This window comes from Crocuta crocuta, unplaced genomic scaffold (assembly GCF_008692635.1).
Source record: "Crocuta crocuta isolate KB4526 unplaced genomic scaffold, BGI_CrCroc_1.0 scaffold216, whole genome shotgun sequence".
NCBI classification, from domain to species: domain Eukaryota; kingdom Metazoa; phylum Chordata; class Mammalia; order Carnivora; family Hyaenidae; genus Crocuta; species Crocuta crocuta.
The window spans coordinates 2,007,777-2,025,316 of NW_027531504.1; the positions used below are offsets into that span (position 1 = coordinate 2,007,777).

At 38.8% G+C, this 17,540-nt stretch overlaps 1 protein-coding gene across 2 annotated transcripts in view; it reads left to right on the forward strand.

The window, feature by feature from the left end:
- Positions 1 to 7,263: 7,263 nt before the first annotated feature.
- The window catches only part of BLTP3B (bridge-like lipid transfer protein family member 3B), a 106,409-nt gene continuing 96,132 nt past the window's right edge, over positions 7,264 to 17,540 (forward strand). Inside the window, exon 1 of one of the 2 annotated variants that reach the window (XM_077772308.1) lies at positions 7,264 to 7,360. In XM_077772308.1, coding sequence (XP_077628434.1) covers positions 7,317 to 7,360 — 44 coding nt within the window. In that variant the 5' untranslated portion in view covers positions 7,264 to 7,316. The remainder of the gene's footprint in view (positions 7,361 to 17,540) is intronic. The other variant, XM_077772309.1, reaches the window with a different exon arrangement.

Here is a 17,540-nt window from a genome sequence, read left to right on the forward strand (position 1 = left end):
TTAGCCCATTGCATACTTGTGCTCTACTTCGCAGATTGACTCGCCCCTGCAAGTTTCTTCCAATCCTTGTAGCGAACCTGTAGCTTTGTGTGTGTGTTACAATAGTATTGTTCAGTGACATTTCCTAAAGTGCAAAACCATAAACGTGGAATTGGATATGAAGTCTCTTCAGCCTCATTCCCCACCACTGCCCATTCGACTGTAGGGTCCAACAACCCCTAAATTACAAGTATACTTTTCCCTCTACCGCCCTGCTTTTCTATTCACTCAGACTCTTTCCCTGCCTACTTGGTGTTTATAATGCTACCCTCTCATTCTTATATACCTCTTAACATCTAACAACTATTCCGTTCTCCATCTTAAAATTACTTGCTCCTCCTCTGTGTTCCAGTAATGCCTGGGGCTAACTCCTATATATAATAATAGTTAAGAGAATGAAATTTGTATTAGAATCCGGATTCCACCATAAAATGACTAACCTTGGGTGATGAAGATGATAATGGTTAACATTTACAAAAAGCTTAACATCTTCAGGTAAACTTTCTTAGAGGTATATATATATATTAACTAAGTTAATCTTTAAATTTATGAAGTATTATTGAAATCAAAGAGATAGTGATTAATAGTGCAGTCTCTGCATTCAAACTCCTGGGTCAAATCCTGGCTGTTACTAGATACTGTGGTCAGGATAGTTACCCTCTCTATGCCTTAGTTTCCTCATCTGTAAAATAGAGTAAGATTAACAACACTTCCTTACAGAATTGTTTTATGAACAGTAAAAGATAAAAGTCAAGTACCTGGTAGTAGGAATCATCATCATTATGTCATCATATAATACTCCTTTCTCTTTTCTTTTTTATTTTTTTAAAAAAAAGTGTTATTTAATTCTAGGAGAGAGAGAGAGAGACAGCGTGAGCAGGGGAGAGTCAGAGAGAGAGGGAGACACAGACTCTGAAATAGGCTCCAGGCTCTGAGCTGGCAGTCAGCACAGAGCCCGACACGGGGCTCGAACCCATGAACCGCGAGATCATGACCTAAGCGAAAGTCGGACGCTTAACCGACTAAGCCACCCAGGCGCCCCACTCCTTTCTTTCTCTTAAGATTTTATTTTTAAGTAATCTTTACACCTTACCTGAGGCTTGAACTCACAACCCTGAGATCGAGTCACATGGTCCATAATTGAGCCAAACACGAGTGCCCATATAATCATTCTCATAACATATGTAGATGAAAAACTTCTTGAAGTCAGGCCCCTTATTCCATTGGTGCCTATATCCTTTATATCAATGTCATTGAATGCCCAAATCTAATAACGTCCAATTTTAGTCATTCTATTTGCTACAATTTATTATTAATTGATTATAGTCCTGTTGTGTTCATTTATTCTGTTTCTTAAATTCCACCTATGAGTGAAATCATATGGTATTCATCTTCCTCTGACTTATTTTGCATAGCATAACACATTCTAGTTCCATCCATGTTGTTGCAAATGTCAAGATTTCATTCCTTTTGATCACAGAGCAATATTCCACTGTATATATGTACCATATCTTCTTTATCCATTCATCAGTTGATGGAAATGTGGGCTCTTTCCATAATTTGGCTATTGATAATGCTTCAATAAACATTGGGGTGCATGTGCCCCTTTGAATCAGTATTTTTTTTATCCTTTGGATAAATACCTAGGAGTGTAACTGCTGGGTTGTAGGGTAGTTCTACTTTTAATTTTTTGAGGAACCTCTATATTGTTCTCTAAAGTTACTGTACCAGTTTGCATTCCCACCAACAGTGTGAAAGGGTTCCCCTTTCTCTGCATCCACACCAACCTTTGTTTCCTGAGTTGTTAATTTCTGCTGTTCTGACAGATGTGAGGTGGTATCTCATTGTGGTTTTGATTTGTATTTCTTTGATTATGAGTGATGTTGAGCATCTTTTCATGTGTCTGTTAGCCATCTGGATGTCTTCTTTGGAAAAGTGTCTATTCCTGTCTTTTGCTCAGTTCTTCACTGGATTATTTGTTTTTTTTTTTTTTTTTGAGTGTTGAATGTGATAAGTTCTTTATAGATTTTGGATATTAACCCTTAGTCATGATATGTCATTTGCAAATATCTTCTCCCATTCCATTGGCTGCCTTTTAGTTTTGTTGATTGTTTATGAACTGCCATCATTTCTATTCATCTCTCATCTTTTAAGTATGCTCTTTCCTTCTGGTTATCAGACCTTTCTCTTTTAAGGTTCTCTTTTTGATTTCTCAACATTTACATACTCCTTGATCAAGATCATTTTGTTCTTGGTTTCAGATATCATTAAATACTGATAAATCCTAAAGCAGAATTTCCACCCCCAACTGTAACCTGAATGTTTCTACCCAGATATCCTAAAATAACTTTAAAGGCAACAAATCCAAAACTTAATCTTATCTCCAAAACTGCTTGTTCCACCTAAATATTTATCTATGTTAGTGGTGTATCCCAAGACCCACCTGATGCCCCAAGTTAGATACCTCAATATCCTTCAACTCTAATTCTTGACTTACTTTCTGGAATCTGTTTTTGACCTTTCCTCTCTATTGCTACTGCCTTATCTTTCACCTAAAATAATGCCTTCCCAATGCCCTTTCTGCCTCCATTCTCTTTTCACTCTGATCTGTCTTCTGCACTGGTAGCATAATTATCACCAAATATTTTTCTAAATCAGAAATCTGACCACCTTCCCCAAATGTATTACTCATCAGAGAAGTCTTCTCTTCCATGGCTTGACATTGCCTAAGAAATAATGTCCATACATTTGCAATCTCATCCCCTTCACTCCATCTTACAGTGTGTGCTGGTAAATGTTTAACAATCGATAGCCAGTGAGGAAAAAAAAAAGATCTGATTTGTAGTGCTTACCACAGTTATAAATATAGTCACAAAGGGCGATTTCACACTGTCCTGAAGTTACCAAACACTGAACGCAGAGTTGAGAAGAGTTGCACACAATTGGTTCTCATGAACTAGTAAAAGCCAACTTCAGAATAAAACTCTGATTGTATTTACCTTCACAACATGCACTCTCCCCTACCAGATTTTAGCATGAATAATCTCAAGCATGTATTGCTTTTGTTAAATACAATGTGAGTAAATTTGAAGATCTAATTGGCTTTACTGAAAGATTCATGAATTAGGCAGTATCCAATCTAGCAACTAGAAAGAAACTCCAAGGAGAAGTGTTGTACAAAATGGAAGGTTTTTATAGGAAGAAGGGTGGGGCAAGGAGATATTGACAAAGAACAAGAAAGGATTTTTTTTCAGGCAATGCCTGTTCCCTAAAGGGGAAGGGCATGGGTTCTTATTAAGTGGATTACTTTATCTTCCTTTGTGGGAGGTGGAGAGTCCCTGTGACAGATTACCTCATTGGTGCTGATCAGAAAATTCCTGACCTACCACTTAAGACTGTACTTCCCAAGGAAGTTTTAAACTTTAATTAGGTTAGTTATTAAGCATTTGTTTTGTGACATGGCCTAGCATAAATGACTTCATTTTGGGTGTATGTTTTATTTCTTTCCCTTTTAAAAAATGTTTATTTATTTATTCTGAGAGAGAGAGAGAAATGTAGGGGAGGGGTGTAGAGAGAGAGGGAGAGAGAGAATTTCAAGTAGGTTCCACACCCATCACAGAGCCCAAAAGGGGCTCAATCTCTTGATGGTGAGATCATGACTGAGCTGAAATCAAGAGCCAGATGGATGCTCAACCAACTGAGCCACACAGGTGTCCCTTTATGGTTTTCTTTTTAACATTTTTCATATGCATGTATATTTTGGCAGTATATAATTGTTACCTGAAACTGTGTCCACCTCTTGGTGAGTGTTGAGCCAAATGACACAACCTATCCAAAAAATAGGAAAAGGAAAGGTTTTACTTGCAGCAAGTGAAGGAGAACACCAAGGATCCTTCCAAAAACAGCGTCCCCTGAACAACAAAATTGGGGAAGTTATAACCTAAGGGTGCATAGATACTCATGAAGGGGTTTGTGCAATGGCGAATATAGCACACCTCATTTTAAGGTGATCAGGTCAAAGAAAGGTGGCAAGGGTTAATCATCAGTACTCTGGCTCTAGCTGGTTTTGTATCTGGGTGCTCAAAGGAGCTTAAATCTTGTAAAGATAACTCAAGTGTGTGACTCAGGTCAATCTTCACTTTTGAATATGATTAGACTATCTTCTGGTCTGATGGTGGCTGTTTGTTCTTACATTCTTCCAGAAGATGGCTGGGAGGCTAAAATGACTTATGTGAAGGAAGCTATTCCATCTTTTTCGAGGGACTCTTCCTGCTTACATAATTTTAAAAGAGTTAAAAAAATATGACTCTGCTATAAGTACATAATAAACAGGTGCAACAGATTTAAGTCATATTAATGAGTGAACTAGCTCTATATCCTATTTTGTTGGCTTTTGCATTAATATGAGTTAATAAATCTTTAGTGCACCTTCATTATGTATTTGTCTGACAGTCATGTTTTTAGCTTTTTAGAAATTATATAATAAGTAAATAGCAATTAAGAAAAATGTAAGCTAATTTAAAACACTGAATTTGTAGTGGTTTTGTGACATTATATGTTCTCTCAATCCAGGGAGAGAAAAATTGAAGATGTATTTTTTCAGTAAAAAATATATTGTTGAAAAGAAAACCACAGGCTCACGGTAGTCAGTTGCCCACAGCAAACCAAGACCTAAATGCAGTTTCAACCTCTCCAGGTGTAGAATTTTAAGCCAATTAACTTGAAATTTTCTGGTCTACACCAATGAGGTAATCTGTCATTCAGGAGGTGATTCTGCATGCCCCTGCCCTCCCCCAAGATAAAGTAATCCACCTACTAGGACTCTGAAGGGAAGGTGACCTTGCCTGAAGCAATCTTTTCTTTATTTCTCCCTTTCTTTTCTGGCTAGTAACTTCCTGCCTCACCTTCCTTCCCATTTTGTAAAACTCCTTTCCTGGGATCTCCCCTCTACTTGCTATGTATTCGTGAATTGCCTAATAAAGCTAATTAAATCCTCAGATTTTCTCAGTTGAACTTTTTTAAAAATAATACTATGGGGCTCCTGGGTGGCTCAGTCGGTTAAGCGTCAGACTTCGGCTCACAGTCTGTGGCTTCAAGCCCCGCGTCAGGCTCTGTGCTGACAGCTCAGAGCTGGAGCCTGCTTCAGATTCGGTGTCTCCCTCTCTCTCTGCCCCTCCTCCACTCACACTCTGTCTCTCTCTCTCTCTCTCTCTAAAAATAAAATAAAGACATTAAAAATTTTTTAAAAAATAATACTATAACTACAGTATAACATACAGCTGTGAGTTTCCTTGATACTTAGTACTCTGAGTTATTTATTTATTTACTTATTTATAAGTAGACTTCATGCCTAGCACAGAGCCCATCATGGGGCCTGAACTCACAACCCTGAGATCAAGACCCTAAGATCAAGAAATGAGCTGAGATCAAGAGTTGGATGCTTAGCCAACTGAGCCACCCAGGTACCCCCACATATTACTTTGAAAAGGAATCCACGTTTTGTTCTATCCACAACAGTAGTCTACTTGGCATTGAACTTTGACACTTCCACCTGCTTGAAACATCCTCTTCTGTATTATTAATAATAATAGCTTCCATTCTATTGTGTCTGACAATCTCTTAAGCACTAAACCTTCACCAGCTTGGTTAATCCTCACAACAACCATCACAGAGCCAGAGAGCTTCCTTTCTTCTATGATCACATAGCTAAAAATCTGCAAGGCTAGGTTTTATATCCAAATCTTGGACTTCAAGGTCAGTTCTGGTAACACATTAAGCTGATTTAGTCTCAACTTTGAAATAACATCCCCACTGTAAATCCGTCAATGACTTAAGGTAGAAGGAATCAATTCTTCCTGTGTTCTCATACACTTTGCTTCTGTTTTCATCAACGTTAATGATAATAGTATTTATTAAGAGCTTGCTGTGTGCTGAGCAGTTTGCTGAAAACTTTATATGCATAATCTTATTTAGACCTCACAAAATTCTGAGTTAGAAAGTTTTAATATTATTTCCAATAGATGAGATAACTGAGGCTGACAAATTAAATAACTTCCTCAAGTTTGCATAGCTACAAAACGGCTAAGATAGCACTTGACCCAGAGTCTAATGACATAGCTCAAGGTCTTAGCACTAAGACCTTGCTAGGCCATTAACTAATGACAGAACAGGTGTTTTTGTTTTTGTTTTTTAAAGAAGACTGTATGCCCAAGATGGGGCTTGAACTCACAATTCTGAGATCAAGAGTTGCTACTCTATGGCCTGAGCCCGCCATACACTCCTCTCCCCCGAATAGGTTTTTTGGGTCTTGTTTAGGTAATCCTAGATCCTTGTATAGTACTTAGGTTACAGTGCATGGTGAATGTTAAGTGAGTAGTCAACCCAGTATCTCCTTTCCTTTCTTTAAAAAAGGCCAGGTTATTAGACAAGGTGAGAACTACTTCCACTCTTCCATATATAACCACATTCCTCCTACATATTCCTGAAAGGTAGTCTAATTTCCTTCTCTCCTTTAGACATCACTGGGAGGCCATTTTCACCTCAGAAAATGTTGGTTTGAGGCTGGGGGGAGGAGGGGTGGAGTTCAGAGCTGCAATAGTTGTCCCTATTTCAAGAATTTCCTTCCTTTTTATAGAAATTTTCAAATGAAATTTTACATTCTTATTTCCTTAGATACAACAAACCTAAAGAAGATGGATAAGAATGCATTATTAACCTATTTTATAGATGGTTAAGCCAAAGCTTAAAGTAAGGAAATTATTTTCTCCAGGCTAAGACTGCTAGAATATAATATAGCTAGGACTTGAGTTTAGGACTTCTTATTCCCAGGTCCTGGAATCTTTTGAAGTTGTCAACTTTTACATCCCATTAGGATTGGAATCACCAGAGGAAACATTTAAATTAGAGCCTTGGTGGGGGGAGGGGGAGCAGTAAATCATAGCAAAGGGGAAGAAACCGAGGCAAGAACATGAAAAAAAGCTGAGTAGAGCAGGTAGAGAGCAAAGCAAGCAGGGCAGTTGGTGGAGCAAATGCTGAAAAACTAAAGACAAGCAGGAATGTAGACGGAACACTTAGTGATGGAGGCCGGAGCAAGACCAGAGTGTGGAGAGGGAGGCCTATGAAGCACAAGAGGGCTCCGGGACTGGAAGTCAAAACACCCAGTGGCGTCAAGGCGGCGAAGGACGCGCGCCCAGTGCGGGACGCGGGTGGCGGGGCCGNACGAAGAGAGGAGGCAGTGAGAACCGCAGAAAGAGAGCGGCGCCTCCTGCCCCGGCACCATGGCTGGGCTCATCAAGAAACAGATCCTGAAGCACCTCTCCAGGTCAGCAGGAGCCTCNTTTTGTGGCGGGGCGAACCCGAGCTCGGTGCTTGCCTCCATTTGGAGCGGAACGGTTCCGTTAACCGAGGGCGTCTGTTGCAGTGTGGACTCTTTGAGCCGAGGTTTGTCTCCTCGGTGAAATGTTAACCTTGTTATTTTCTGAATTGACCTCCACCTCGCCGCCCTGCTCGGATACAATTAGAGGGTGTGCCTGTTTGCACAGTTAGGATTTGTTTTAGGTAAATAGCCAGAGTTTCCAGCTTTGGCAAGTTCTTTCCAGAATCGTTTTAGTTACACATCATTCTTGCAAAAAGATTTTTTGGCTTTTTAAAATTTGAGGTCTGTAAATTCAGGGAGTCAACATCTGTGGTGATAAACACAATACTTGTAATTCTTTCCATTTCATAACGCGGTTTTAGTCAGAAACATGACTCAGTAAAGCTGGCAGTTTGTTACTTCTGGCTTCTCCATATTTGTCTCAAGACACAGGCTAAATGTGGGATCTTGTCTCCAACTTGTTAACAGCGAATTCTAAGCACTTGGTTGTGGCCCTTATTTGTTAAGTTAATGATATTAGGAGAAACCTTGGGTTAACTGGTACGCTTATATGGTAAAGACAATTCTTGATTGGATCATTGAGTACCACAGGTTGTATTTTGGGGAACAAAATCAATATTTCTGTGAGTCAGCAAATGTTTCCTTTACTTAAAACATTGAATAAAATGTAACATCTTTTTTAAAATGTAGCAAATTATAGCAGCATTTATGAATATACATTTCTGAATATTAGCAGTAGTTAGAAAGCTTTTATGTTGTCTTATGGTCCAATACTGAATTATCCTATTTTAGAAAAAGGTTTTACCTTTACCTTTTAATTATTATTTAGGTAACGTTCTGATTTATCAGATGTCCTCCAGCCTTTGTCATACTCTGTTCCACAAGAAAATTCAGACCTACAGAAAGTGATTTGACTCTCTTCACCTTCTTTCAAGGATGATGGTACATAGCTAGTTCCATTCCAGATGCATAGGAGAAAAGTTAATTCAATGAATGCCTTAAGGCATTAGTTTAATTCTCTTGTAGAGCTCTAGCTGAGAAAGACTTAAAAATTAATAGGAAAGGTGATGGCTTACTTCACAAAAGAGACCACTAATACATATTCAGAATTATGTTCTTAGTACTTTTTAAAACTTTTCTTTTTTTTAATGTTTTATTTATTTCTGAGAGAGAGAGACCGCGTGAACAGGGGAGGGTCAGAGAGAGAGAGAGGGAGACATTGAATCCGGAACAGGCTCCAGGCTCTGAGCTAGCTGTCAGCACAGAGCCTGATGTGGGCTTGAACCCATGAACCATGAGATCATGACCTGAGCCTGACCTGAGCTGAAGTCAGATGCTTAACCGACTGAGCCACCCAGGTGCCCCTTAGTACTTTTTAATCTGTAGGACTTCTGATAACTGTGTGGTAAATAGTAATGAGAATATTTTCAGAGATGAGGGTTTTGATTTTGCACCTTTAGCTTTTCTTTCTCTTTTCCTTTTTTTCTTTTTCGACTTAGACTTGACACACAGTATGAACATCAGTTTCAGGTGTACAGCGTAGTAATTTGACAACTCTATTGGTTATGCTATGCTTGCCACAAGTGTAGCTACCATCTGTAACCATACAACATTATTACAGTACCATTAACTGAATTCCATGTGTTGTGCCTTTCATCTCTGTGATTTATTCATTACATACTGGAAGCTTGTACCTCCCACTTACTGTTTTGCCCATCCCCACCCTTTACTTTGGCAACTGTCAGTTTGTTCTTTGTACTTATGGATCTGTTTCTGCTTTATGTTTGTTTTCGTCTTTAGATTACACTTCCATATGTTATTTGTTTTCTTCTGTGTGACTTATTCTACTTATAATAAAACCCTCTAGATCCATATTGTTGGAAATGGCAAGATCTCATTCTTTTTTTATGGCTGAATACAAAGTGAGTTTTTGAAACACTTGAGTTTTTACTTATTTCATATTTCAAACCTCAGATACTTGAAGAGTGTCATTCATATTCTTGGTTAATATATTAATCTTACTGCTGTTACTTTGATCTCTTAGGAAAAATATAGCTTTTATAAATTTAACGGACAATAGATGAAACAAAGTGGATGTTATAATAAATTATAGTTATTCAAGTAGGGATCAACTTTTGGAATTACCTGGGTCAGGCTTAATTTTACAGATTATTCAGTGATAAAGATGTATCTGTATTGATATAATCATCAGATGACAATTTAATAATGTTTAATAGGAAATAGAACACATTGCCTTCCAATAATAGACATTTCTTATAGCCAGTGAGTGCCACTCATGACATGACATCTTGAAGATGCCTTATGTGACCACCTTTTCGTTCTTATCTGCCCATATATATGCTTGCTCTTTGTCTTCTCAGTTGAATGTAAACTACATGATGGCAAGGATTTTGTTTTGAGTCTAGCATAATGTAGGCACTCAACAACTTTTTAAAAAATAAATGGCATCAAAGCATTGATTTTCCCTCACATTTTCTTAACTAAGACTATATCCCACCAATACTATTGGGTTTTGGGTATGACCAGTTTACCTGTGGTTTTAGGAAGCAGTGGGTAATTGAATCATTAAGTAAATATGTCTTTGTTGTCCTGGAAAGAAAGGACTAGGAAAATGACCCTTTCTATATGGGGTCTTCTCGTGAGGAAGAAGACTATAGAAACCAACAGGAAAAAGAGAATACTTACTCTGAGCTTTGGGATTGAAGTATGGTGAAATTTAACATTAAAACCAGTGTTGGGGCGTCTGGGTGGCTCAGTGGGTTAAGCGTCTGCAATCAGCTGAGGTCATGATCTCACAGTTTGTGAGTTCAAGCCCTGCATCGGGCTCTCTGCTGCCATCTGGGAGCCTGCCCTGTATCCTCTATCCTCCTCCCTTTCTGCCCTTTCCCCGCTTGTGCGCGCCTGCATTCTTTCTCTCAAAAAATAAACCTAAAAAAAATGTGAAATAATGTTTCAAAAAAAAAGTGCTACCCAGATATAGGAGCTTGAGAAACTGCTGTATGAGAAAAGCATAGAAGAGAAATTATTAAAACATTTTTTTTAGTATTTATTTATTTCTGAGAGAGAGAGAGAGAGAGAGACAAAGCATGAATCTTAGAGGGGCCAAGAGAGAGAAAGAGAGAGAGAGAAACAGAATCCGGAAGCAGGCTCCAGGCTCTGAACTGTCAGCACAGAGCCCCATGGAGGGCTCAAACTCACTGCATGATCATGAGCTGAGCTGACATTGGATGCTCAATCGACCGAGCCACTCAGGCACCCCTAGAAGAGAAATTCTTAAGAGATTAATAAATGCTTTAAGTAAATGCTAAACTTGTCCTTGCCTGGTTTAGTTTGTATACCAAACATGTGTTACGTTGTAAATAAGATTGATTGTGTACTTGGAACTGATCTGAAGCTGAATGGGGGAGGAGAGAGACACAGAGCGAGCCAGGGAATAGGCAAGGGCAAGGCTGAGAGGGCAAGAGGTCAGGCGGGCTGAAGGAGTGTCTGTGTAGGGAAAGAGGGGGGTTAAATTAGTTACATTTTAAGAGAAGTGAATCAGGAAAAGTCTTTGAAGAGAAATTACCCTGATCTTTCATGCTGTAACCAGCACAGAATGTATTTGGAGTGTTTTCCAGGAGAGAATTTTTCCCCAAGGGAATGGAGAGTTTTAAAGAAAAGTTAGAGCAAATATAAGAAAGGAAATAAGAACAGGAGCTGCCTTTCAAGGACTCATTATCTGTTACTGTGGCATGTGTACTTGTATGCGGGAGCAAAGGAGAAGAGGAGGAAAATAGAAGCTAGAAACTGGAGTGTATTTAAGCCAGGACCTGAAAAGGAGTGGGGAAGATTCAGATACAAATGCTCCCTCTTCTGGAGTACATGAGTGGCTTAGTCTGTTAAGCTTTTTTTCTTTCTTTTTTTTTTTTTCTTTAAGTCAGTTAAGCTTCTGACTCTTGGTTTAGAGTCAGATCATAAACTTGCAGTTTGCAGGTTTGAGCAGGTTTGAGCCTGGCATTGGGCTCTTCACTGATAGAGCTTGGGATTCTCTCTCTCCCTGTTTATCTGCCCCTCCCCTGCTTGTGCTCTCTCTTTCTCTCAAAGTAGATGAACTTTAAAAAATGCTCCCTTTCCCCTTCCCCCTCACGCTTGCCCTTTGGCTTATACAGACTGTGCTGGACACAAGATTTACTGGAAACGGGAGTTGGAAAGACAGACATTCACCACACATGGGTGGAGTCTTTGTATAAACTTTAAAGCTGTAGTTTTCAATCAGAGGTGATTTTGCCCCTTAAGGGATATTTGGCAATGTCTGGAGACATTTCCTATTGTCACAACGTGGGGCGGGGGGTGCGGAGTGCAGGCGGGCGGGTGTAGAGGCCAGGGATGCTGCTAAACATCCTGTAGTGCCTAGCACAGTCCCCACAACAAATAATTATTTGGCGGAAATGTCAATAGTTTTGAGTTTGAGAAACTGGTTTGAAGTATACAAATGTGTCAGATGATTGAACTAGGATACTGTGCTACTTAAGGTTATTTTGTCTGCAAAGAGCAAAAACCTCTAACTTAGGTAATAAGGGAAATGTAACAAAGCTACTGAGTCACAAAGTTGGGGGAAAGGCAGGGCCTTAACCAGCTTCTAAAACCTCATTGGACAAAATAATTCTTTGTTGTGAATTGCTGCCCTGTTTTTGTAGGACATTTAGCAGTATCTCTGGTCTCTACCCACTAGATGCCAGTAGCATTCACAGCCTTGACAGTGAAAAATTCTCCAGGCATTGCCAAGTGTCTCCTGGGAGTCAAATCTCTACCAGTTGAAAACCATTGCTTCTACTTCTCACAACTCCCAATCTGTGGTCTTTCCTGTCAAGTTTTAGATTCTTGGGAGGGAGAATTTGTTTGGCCTACTTCTGCTTACCCGTGGATCAGTTAACAAAGGTAAAGGGTCATAAAGCAAAGATACAGTCATAGGGAGAACTGTTCTGAGTCAGGTTTGCTGTTCTATTTGGTGTCTTTAATTTTTTTTTAATGTTTTATTTATTTCTGAGAGAGATAGAATGAGCAGGGGAGGGTTAGATAGAGAGGGAGACACAGAATCTGAAACAGGCTCCAGGCTCTGAGCTAGCTGTCAGCACAGAGCCCCACGCGGGGCTTGAACCCATGAACTGCGAGATCATGACCTGAGCCGAAGTCGGACGCCCAACTGACTGAGCCACCCAGGCTCAGGCGCCCCTCTATTTGGTGTCTTTAATAGGCACTGAACTATATTAAATTTCAGAGGGTCTTATTTGCTGTATTAAAAGAAATTGAACTTCATCCCAGGAGGTGACTGCTATTAAAGAATTCCAGACAGAAGAGGGACATGATCATTAAAAATGTTTGTTATCAGTTTGATTTTTGCAATCCAGCGTTCAGGAGCAGTTGACTAGGATGGAAACAGAGAGGCTACTGAGGGTCTCCATTTAACGTAAGTAGAAAAGTAATGTATTAGAAAGATACCAGTATCCCACAGAAGATGGGCCATACTTGGAAGAGATTAGGTCCAGGCCAGTTCTAAGAGTCTAGGTAGCCGAACCCACGGGACAATCTCAAAAACATATGTTCCCTAAACTAAGAGGAAGGAGCAAATAGAGTGGCTTGAGAAGATTATTGAATATTTGGAATATTTGTTAGGGAGATTAGGAGCGGTCAAACACTTGCCAGATCTGGTGACCGAATGGCAAGGTGATAGAGAGTTTAGGGTGCCTTACAGTGTATTCATGGAATAGTTCAGGGTGTGCAAGGGAGAAGAGAGGGGAGCAGCAGCTGATAGTCTGGAAAGAACCATCAAAGGATTGGAAATTTTATCTGGGGGAGGGGGAGTGGAGAGCAGTTGAGGAAAACAAATGGGAGAACTGGAAGGATTGGAGGTTTTGTCTGAAAGTGTCATATCAAAGTTCAAAGTTTTAGAGGAAGATTAGGCCTAGTTTAGGGCAAGGTATCCATTCAGGCCATGGAACTGAATTGCTGAAGAGAAATTAAGGTGCATATAATTGGAGATGATTACTGCTAGGTCTGGAATCATTCCTGAGGTAAACATTCTTAAGAGGAAATACAACATTATTTAGACTATTAGAAGTTATTTTTCAAATGATAATTTGTATGATGAGAACATTACATCTTTCACTTTTATGGTAAAACTCAGTAAATAATTTTGAGAATTTATGTTTATCAGGTCCTTGAATACTAAGCATTGGAGATACAAAGATGGGTATGACATGGTCTCAGCTCTTGGGAAACTTCAACAATACCTATTCGGGTATAGGATCACTAAATGTAACCTATTTCTAGAACTATACTGCCACATGAATTTTGTTAGGTTTGATTTACTTGGATTGGGCACCTGGGGAAAAATTGAGTTAATTATTACCTTTTAGGATTAGAAATACTTTTTTTTTTGTAAATTGGATGATTTTCTACTGTAACTTTTCGTTATTTAAATTGACAGCATTTAAAAAAATAACTTCCAATACTGTTGATTTTGACACTAGATATATAACAGTTGTTTATTTAGCAAATATTTACTAAGTGCTACTTTGTACCAGGTGCTAGTCCATACTGCTGTAGCAAGAAACCATGCCCTCAGTGGAGTTTACATTTTAATCAGAGGAGGCTGATAATAAAAAAGTCAAGGACATTGTATCAGTTTGTGGCAACTGCTGTTAAAAAAATAACACAGCTGGGGGTGCCTGGGTGATTCAGTCGAAAAAAATAACACAAGGGGGTACCTCGGGTGGTTTAGTTAGTTAAGCTTCCAACTTCAGATCAGGTCATAATCTTGTGGTTCATGGGTTCAAGCCCTGCATTGACTGCTCTGCTGAGTTAGGAGCCCACTTCAGATCCTTTGTCCCCTGCGCCCCATCCCTCCCCAGCTCATATTCTTTCTCTCTGTCAAAATAAATAAATAAAAATGTTTAAAAATTAAAAAAAAATAACACAGGAAAAGGGGATAGGAAGTGCAGGGAGGTAGGGATGGAGTTTGCAATTTTAAATCTGGTGATCAAGAAGGCCTAATTGAGAAGGTGATATTTGAGAAGAGATATGAAAGAGGTGGTGGAAGCAAATGCAGAGATCCAAATGTGGAAGTTTGCTTGTCACTTTTGAAATATATCAAGGCCACCAACATGAGTGAAGTGGAGTGAGGAGTGAAGGAAGATGAGGTCAAAGAGAAAATAGAGCCAGGCCTTGTGGGGCCTTGTAATGACTTTGGTTTTTTATCCTGAGTGAGTCTGGAAGCCACTGGAAGGCTTTGAGCCAAGGATCACTTGGCAGCCAAGTGGGAAATAAATAATAGGAGGACAAGGGCAGAAGCAGGAGTCCAGTTAAAAAGTGTTAACAAGGGGCGCCTGCATGGTTGAGCATCTGACTTTAGCTCAGGTCATGATCTTGAGGTTTGTGGGTTTGAGCCCCTCATCAGGCTCTGTGCTGACAGCTCAGAGCCTGGAACCTGCTTCAGATTCTGGATTCTGTTTTCCCTTTCTCTCTGCTTCTTCCCCCACTCGTGCTCTGTCTCTCTCTCTCAGTTAAACATTAAAAAATATTAAAAATGTTAACTATCCAGGTGAGAAAGGTATTGGCTTGTATCTAGGTCAGTGCAGTGGACTTGTTGAGATACAGTAAGATTCTAGATGTGTTTCAAAGGTAGAACCACATGATTTGCTGACAGATAAGATGAAGATTGAGAGAGAAAGAACAGTCATGACATAAGCAACTGACAAGATGGAGTTACTGTTAACAAAGTAGAAGACTGCGGAGGGGCAGGCTTATGGTAGAGACATGAAGTTTGGTTTTAATTTGTGTTAATTTGAATGTCTTAGATATCCGAATGGAGATCCCTTCTATTTGTGAACTAATTTAAGACTATACATTTTATTTTAGTCTGCTCTTCTGTAAAATGGAAGTTTATGCAAAATGACCTTCAAAGGCCCAAGGAACGATAAGACCAGGAAAACCACCAGCAAGTTCAGCTTGATGAGAAATAGTTTTATTAGGGGGACTTATGGACAGAAGCATGTCTTGGGTGGCTTCAAGACGGGTAGATCTCCACAACCCCACTTCCTGTAAAACTTGCTTTTATAACTCTAGAGGCTGGGAAGTACATACTAGGAGACCACGAGGAAGGAAAATGTTTGAGAGAATAGGTATATGATATAGTCACACCTTTAGAGCAGATAAAAAAGTGTTTTGTCCCAAGGATGTACTTAAGGGTGCTGTCAAACAAAAGGAAAGAATGGGGGTGGGGACTGTTATCAAGAAGGCTTCAGATCAGAGTGGCCATCATGGTGTTAGTCTGGTTTACATGTCTAACAGCACCAATGTCCAGTGTTTTGGGTGTGGTTGTCCTTTGATTTATACAGTGTGTAATTACAGTGAAGTGAATTGTGAGATGAATTTTAAGGGGTGGACTTTATTGTGTTGTATTTTTTGTTGTTAAGTACACGATGTAGAGGTATTGAGCAGGTGCCCATTTCTTTCACACTAATTTCCAACTAAAACCAGATATTGATTCTTCAAAAGTAGTTTCAGGAGATTGATTTGCAAACATTAGTTGAAAGGGGGTTTGGATGCCTGGTCCATTGGATGTTGTAATATTACCATTCTAAAATCAGAATAGATTTATTCCATTCTCTGAGATGGAAATTATTAAAATGTTAAGATTTGTGATTTGCCCAAGGTTTGACAGGTAGTGTTGACTGGTTGAGTCACTGATCCAATTACCTTTAATTTGATTATTCTATGCTGCCTGCGCAGGCTATTGTTTATATTTAACAGTTTGCTTTTCTTTTACTCAGTTTTCAGCATTTATTTATTTTTAAAGAAATAAATTTTTTTAATGTTTATTCCTTTTTGAGAGACAGAGCACGGGGGAGGAGGAGAGAGAGAGGGAGACACAGAATTTGAAGCAGGCTTCAGGCTCAGAGCTATCAGCACAGAGCCCAAAGTGGGGCTCAAACTCATGAACTGTGAGGTCACGATCTGAGCTGAAGTCCGACACTTAACTGACTGAGCCACCCAGCTGCCCTTCAGCATTTATTTATTATAAAATTCCAGTCTTACTATTTTGTGGTATTTCATCAGCGTGTTGCAGTATCCTTTAGGAGATTCTTTTATTATTTGGGAATCTTTTGACTCTAGTCCTTTGAAGCTTGGGAAACATAGTCTTTTGACTTAGCAATTCTGTGATGTTGGGAAAGCACAATTTCTCCATTTCTTTATATTTGCATAACTTTTCTGCAATATTTCTTTTTGCAGTATTACACTTTGCCCTAATACTGCAGTTTCCAATCTAAACATTTCCTTAGTAAGTTGCTCTTTTATCAGCTCTATGTATACTATATTCTGCATATTATATTGCATATGTTAGGATGAATAATGTAATTTTTCTGTTAAATATTGGTATTTAACTAGTTGGTATTCGTGACTGAGCTCAGATTGAATGTAAGTTACAAGTGGAAGACTTTATGAGTATTTCTGTGAGTGAAATATGAGCAGTTATCCCATCCAGACCAAGTTATTAAAACAAAATTGAGAGCTGCAGCAAATATGATTCAGGATATAATAATTATTGTTTACTTTTTCCAGACATTAGATTTACTGTTAGTCCGTCTGATTTTCATTGATTTATTTTGAGATTTCTCCAAGCCAAAATGAATGTTATATATAAATTTTGAATCTCTAGATTAGTCTATTCATTAAGACTTAATTTTAGCTGTATGTTTATGTACTCTTTTCTACCCAAAAATACCATAAGAGAGAGCTCTCTGGCTTCATTTTGCCACTGTTAGCATAGCATCAAGTGTTGTTTTCCTCTACTGTTGTGTCTTTGTAAACCTTTTGTTTGTGATTTTATTGTTAGGAATTAATATTTAGAAATAAACTTAGAAATACCAGGAAATTCAGTCATTTTTAAATTTGGTAAAACTGTATTGTTAGATGTTAAATTCACTTTCTGTTTCTAAGTTTTCTTCTGCTCTGATGCAACTTTATATATAAGCTATACTATAAAAAGGGCATTATAAAATGTAGGATGCATATTATTTTTAAGAAGTATTATAATTATCCCCACTGATAAGTTATTCATTTGTTC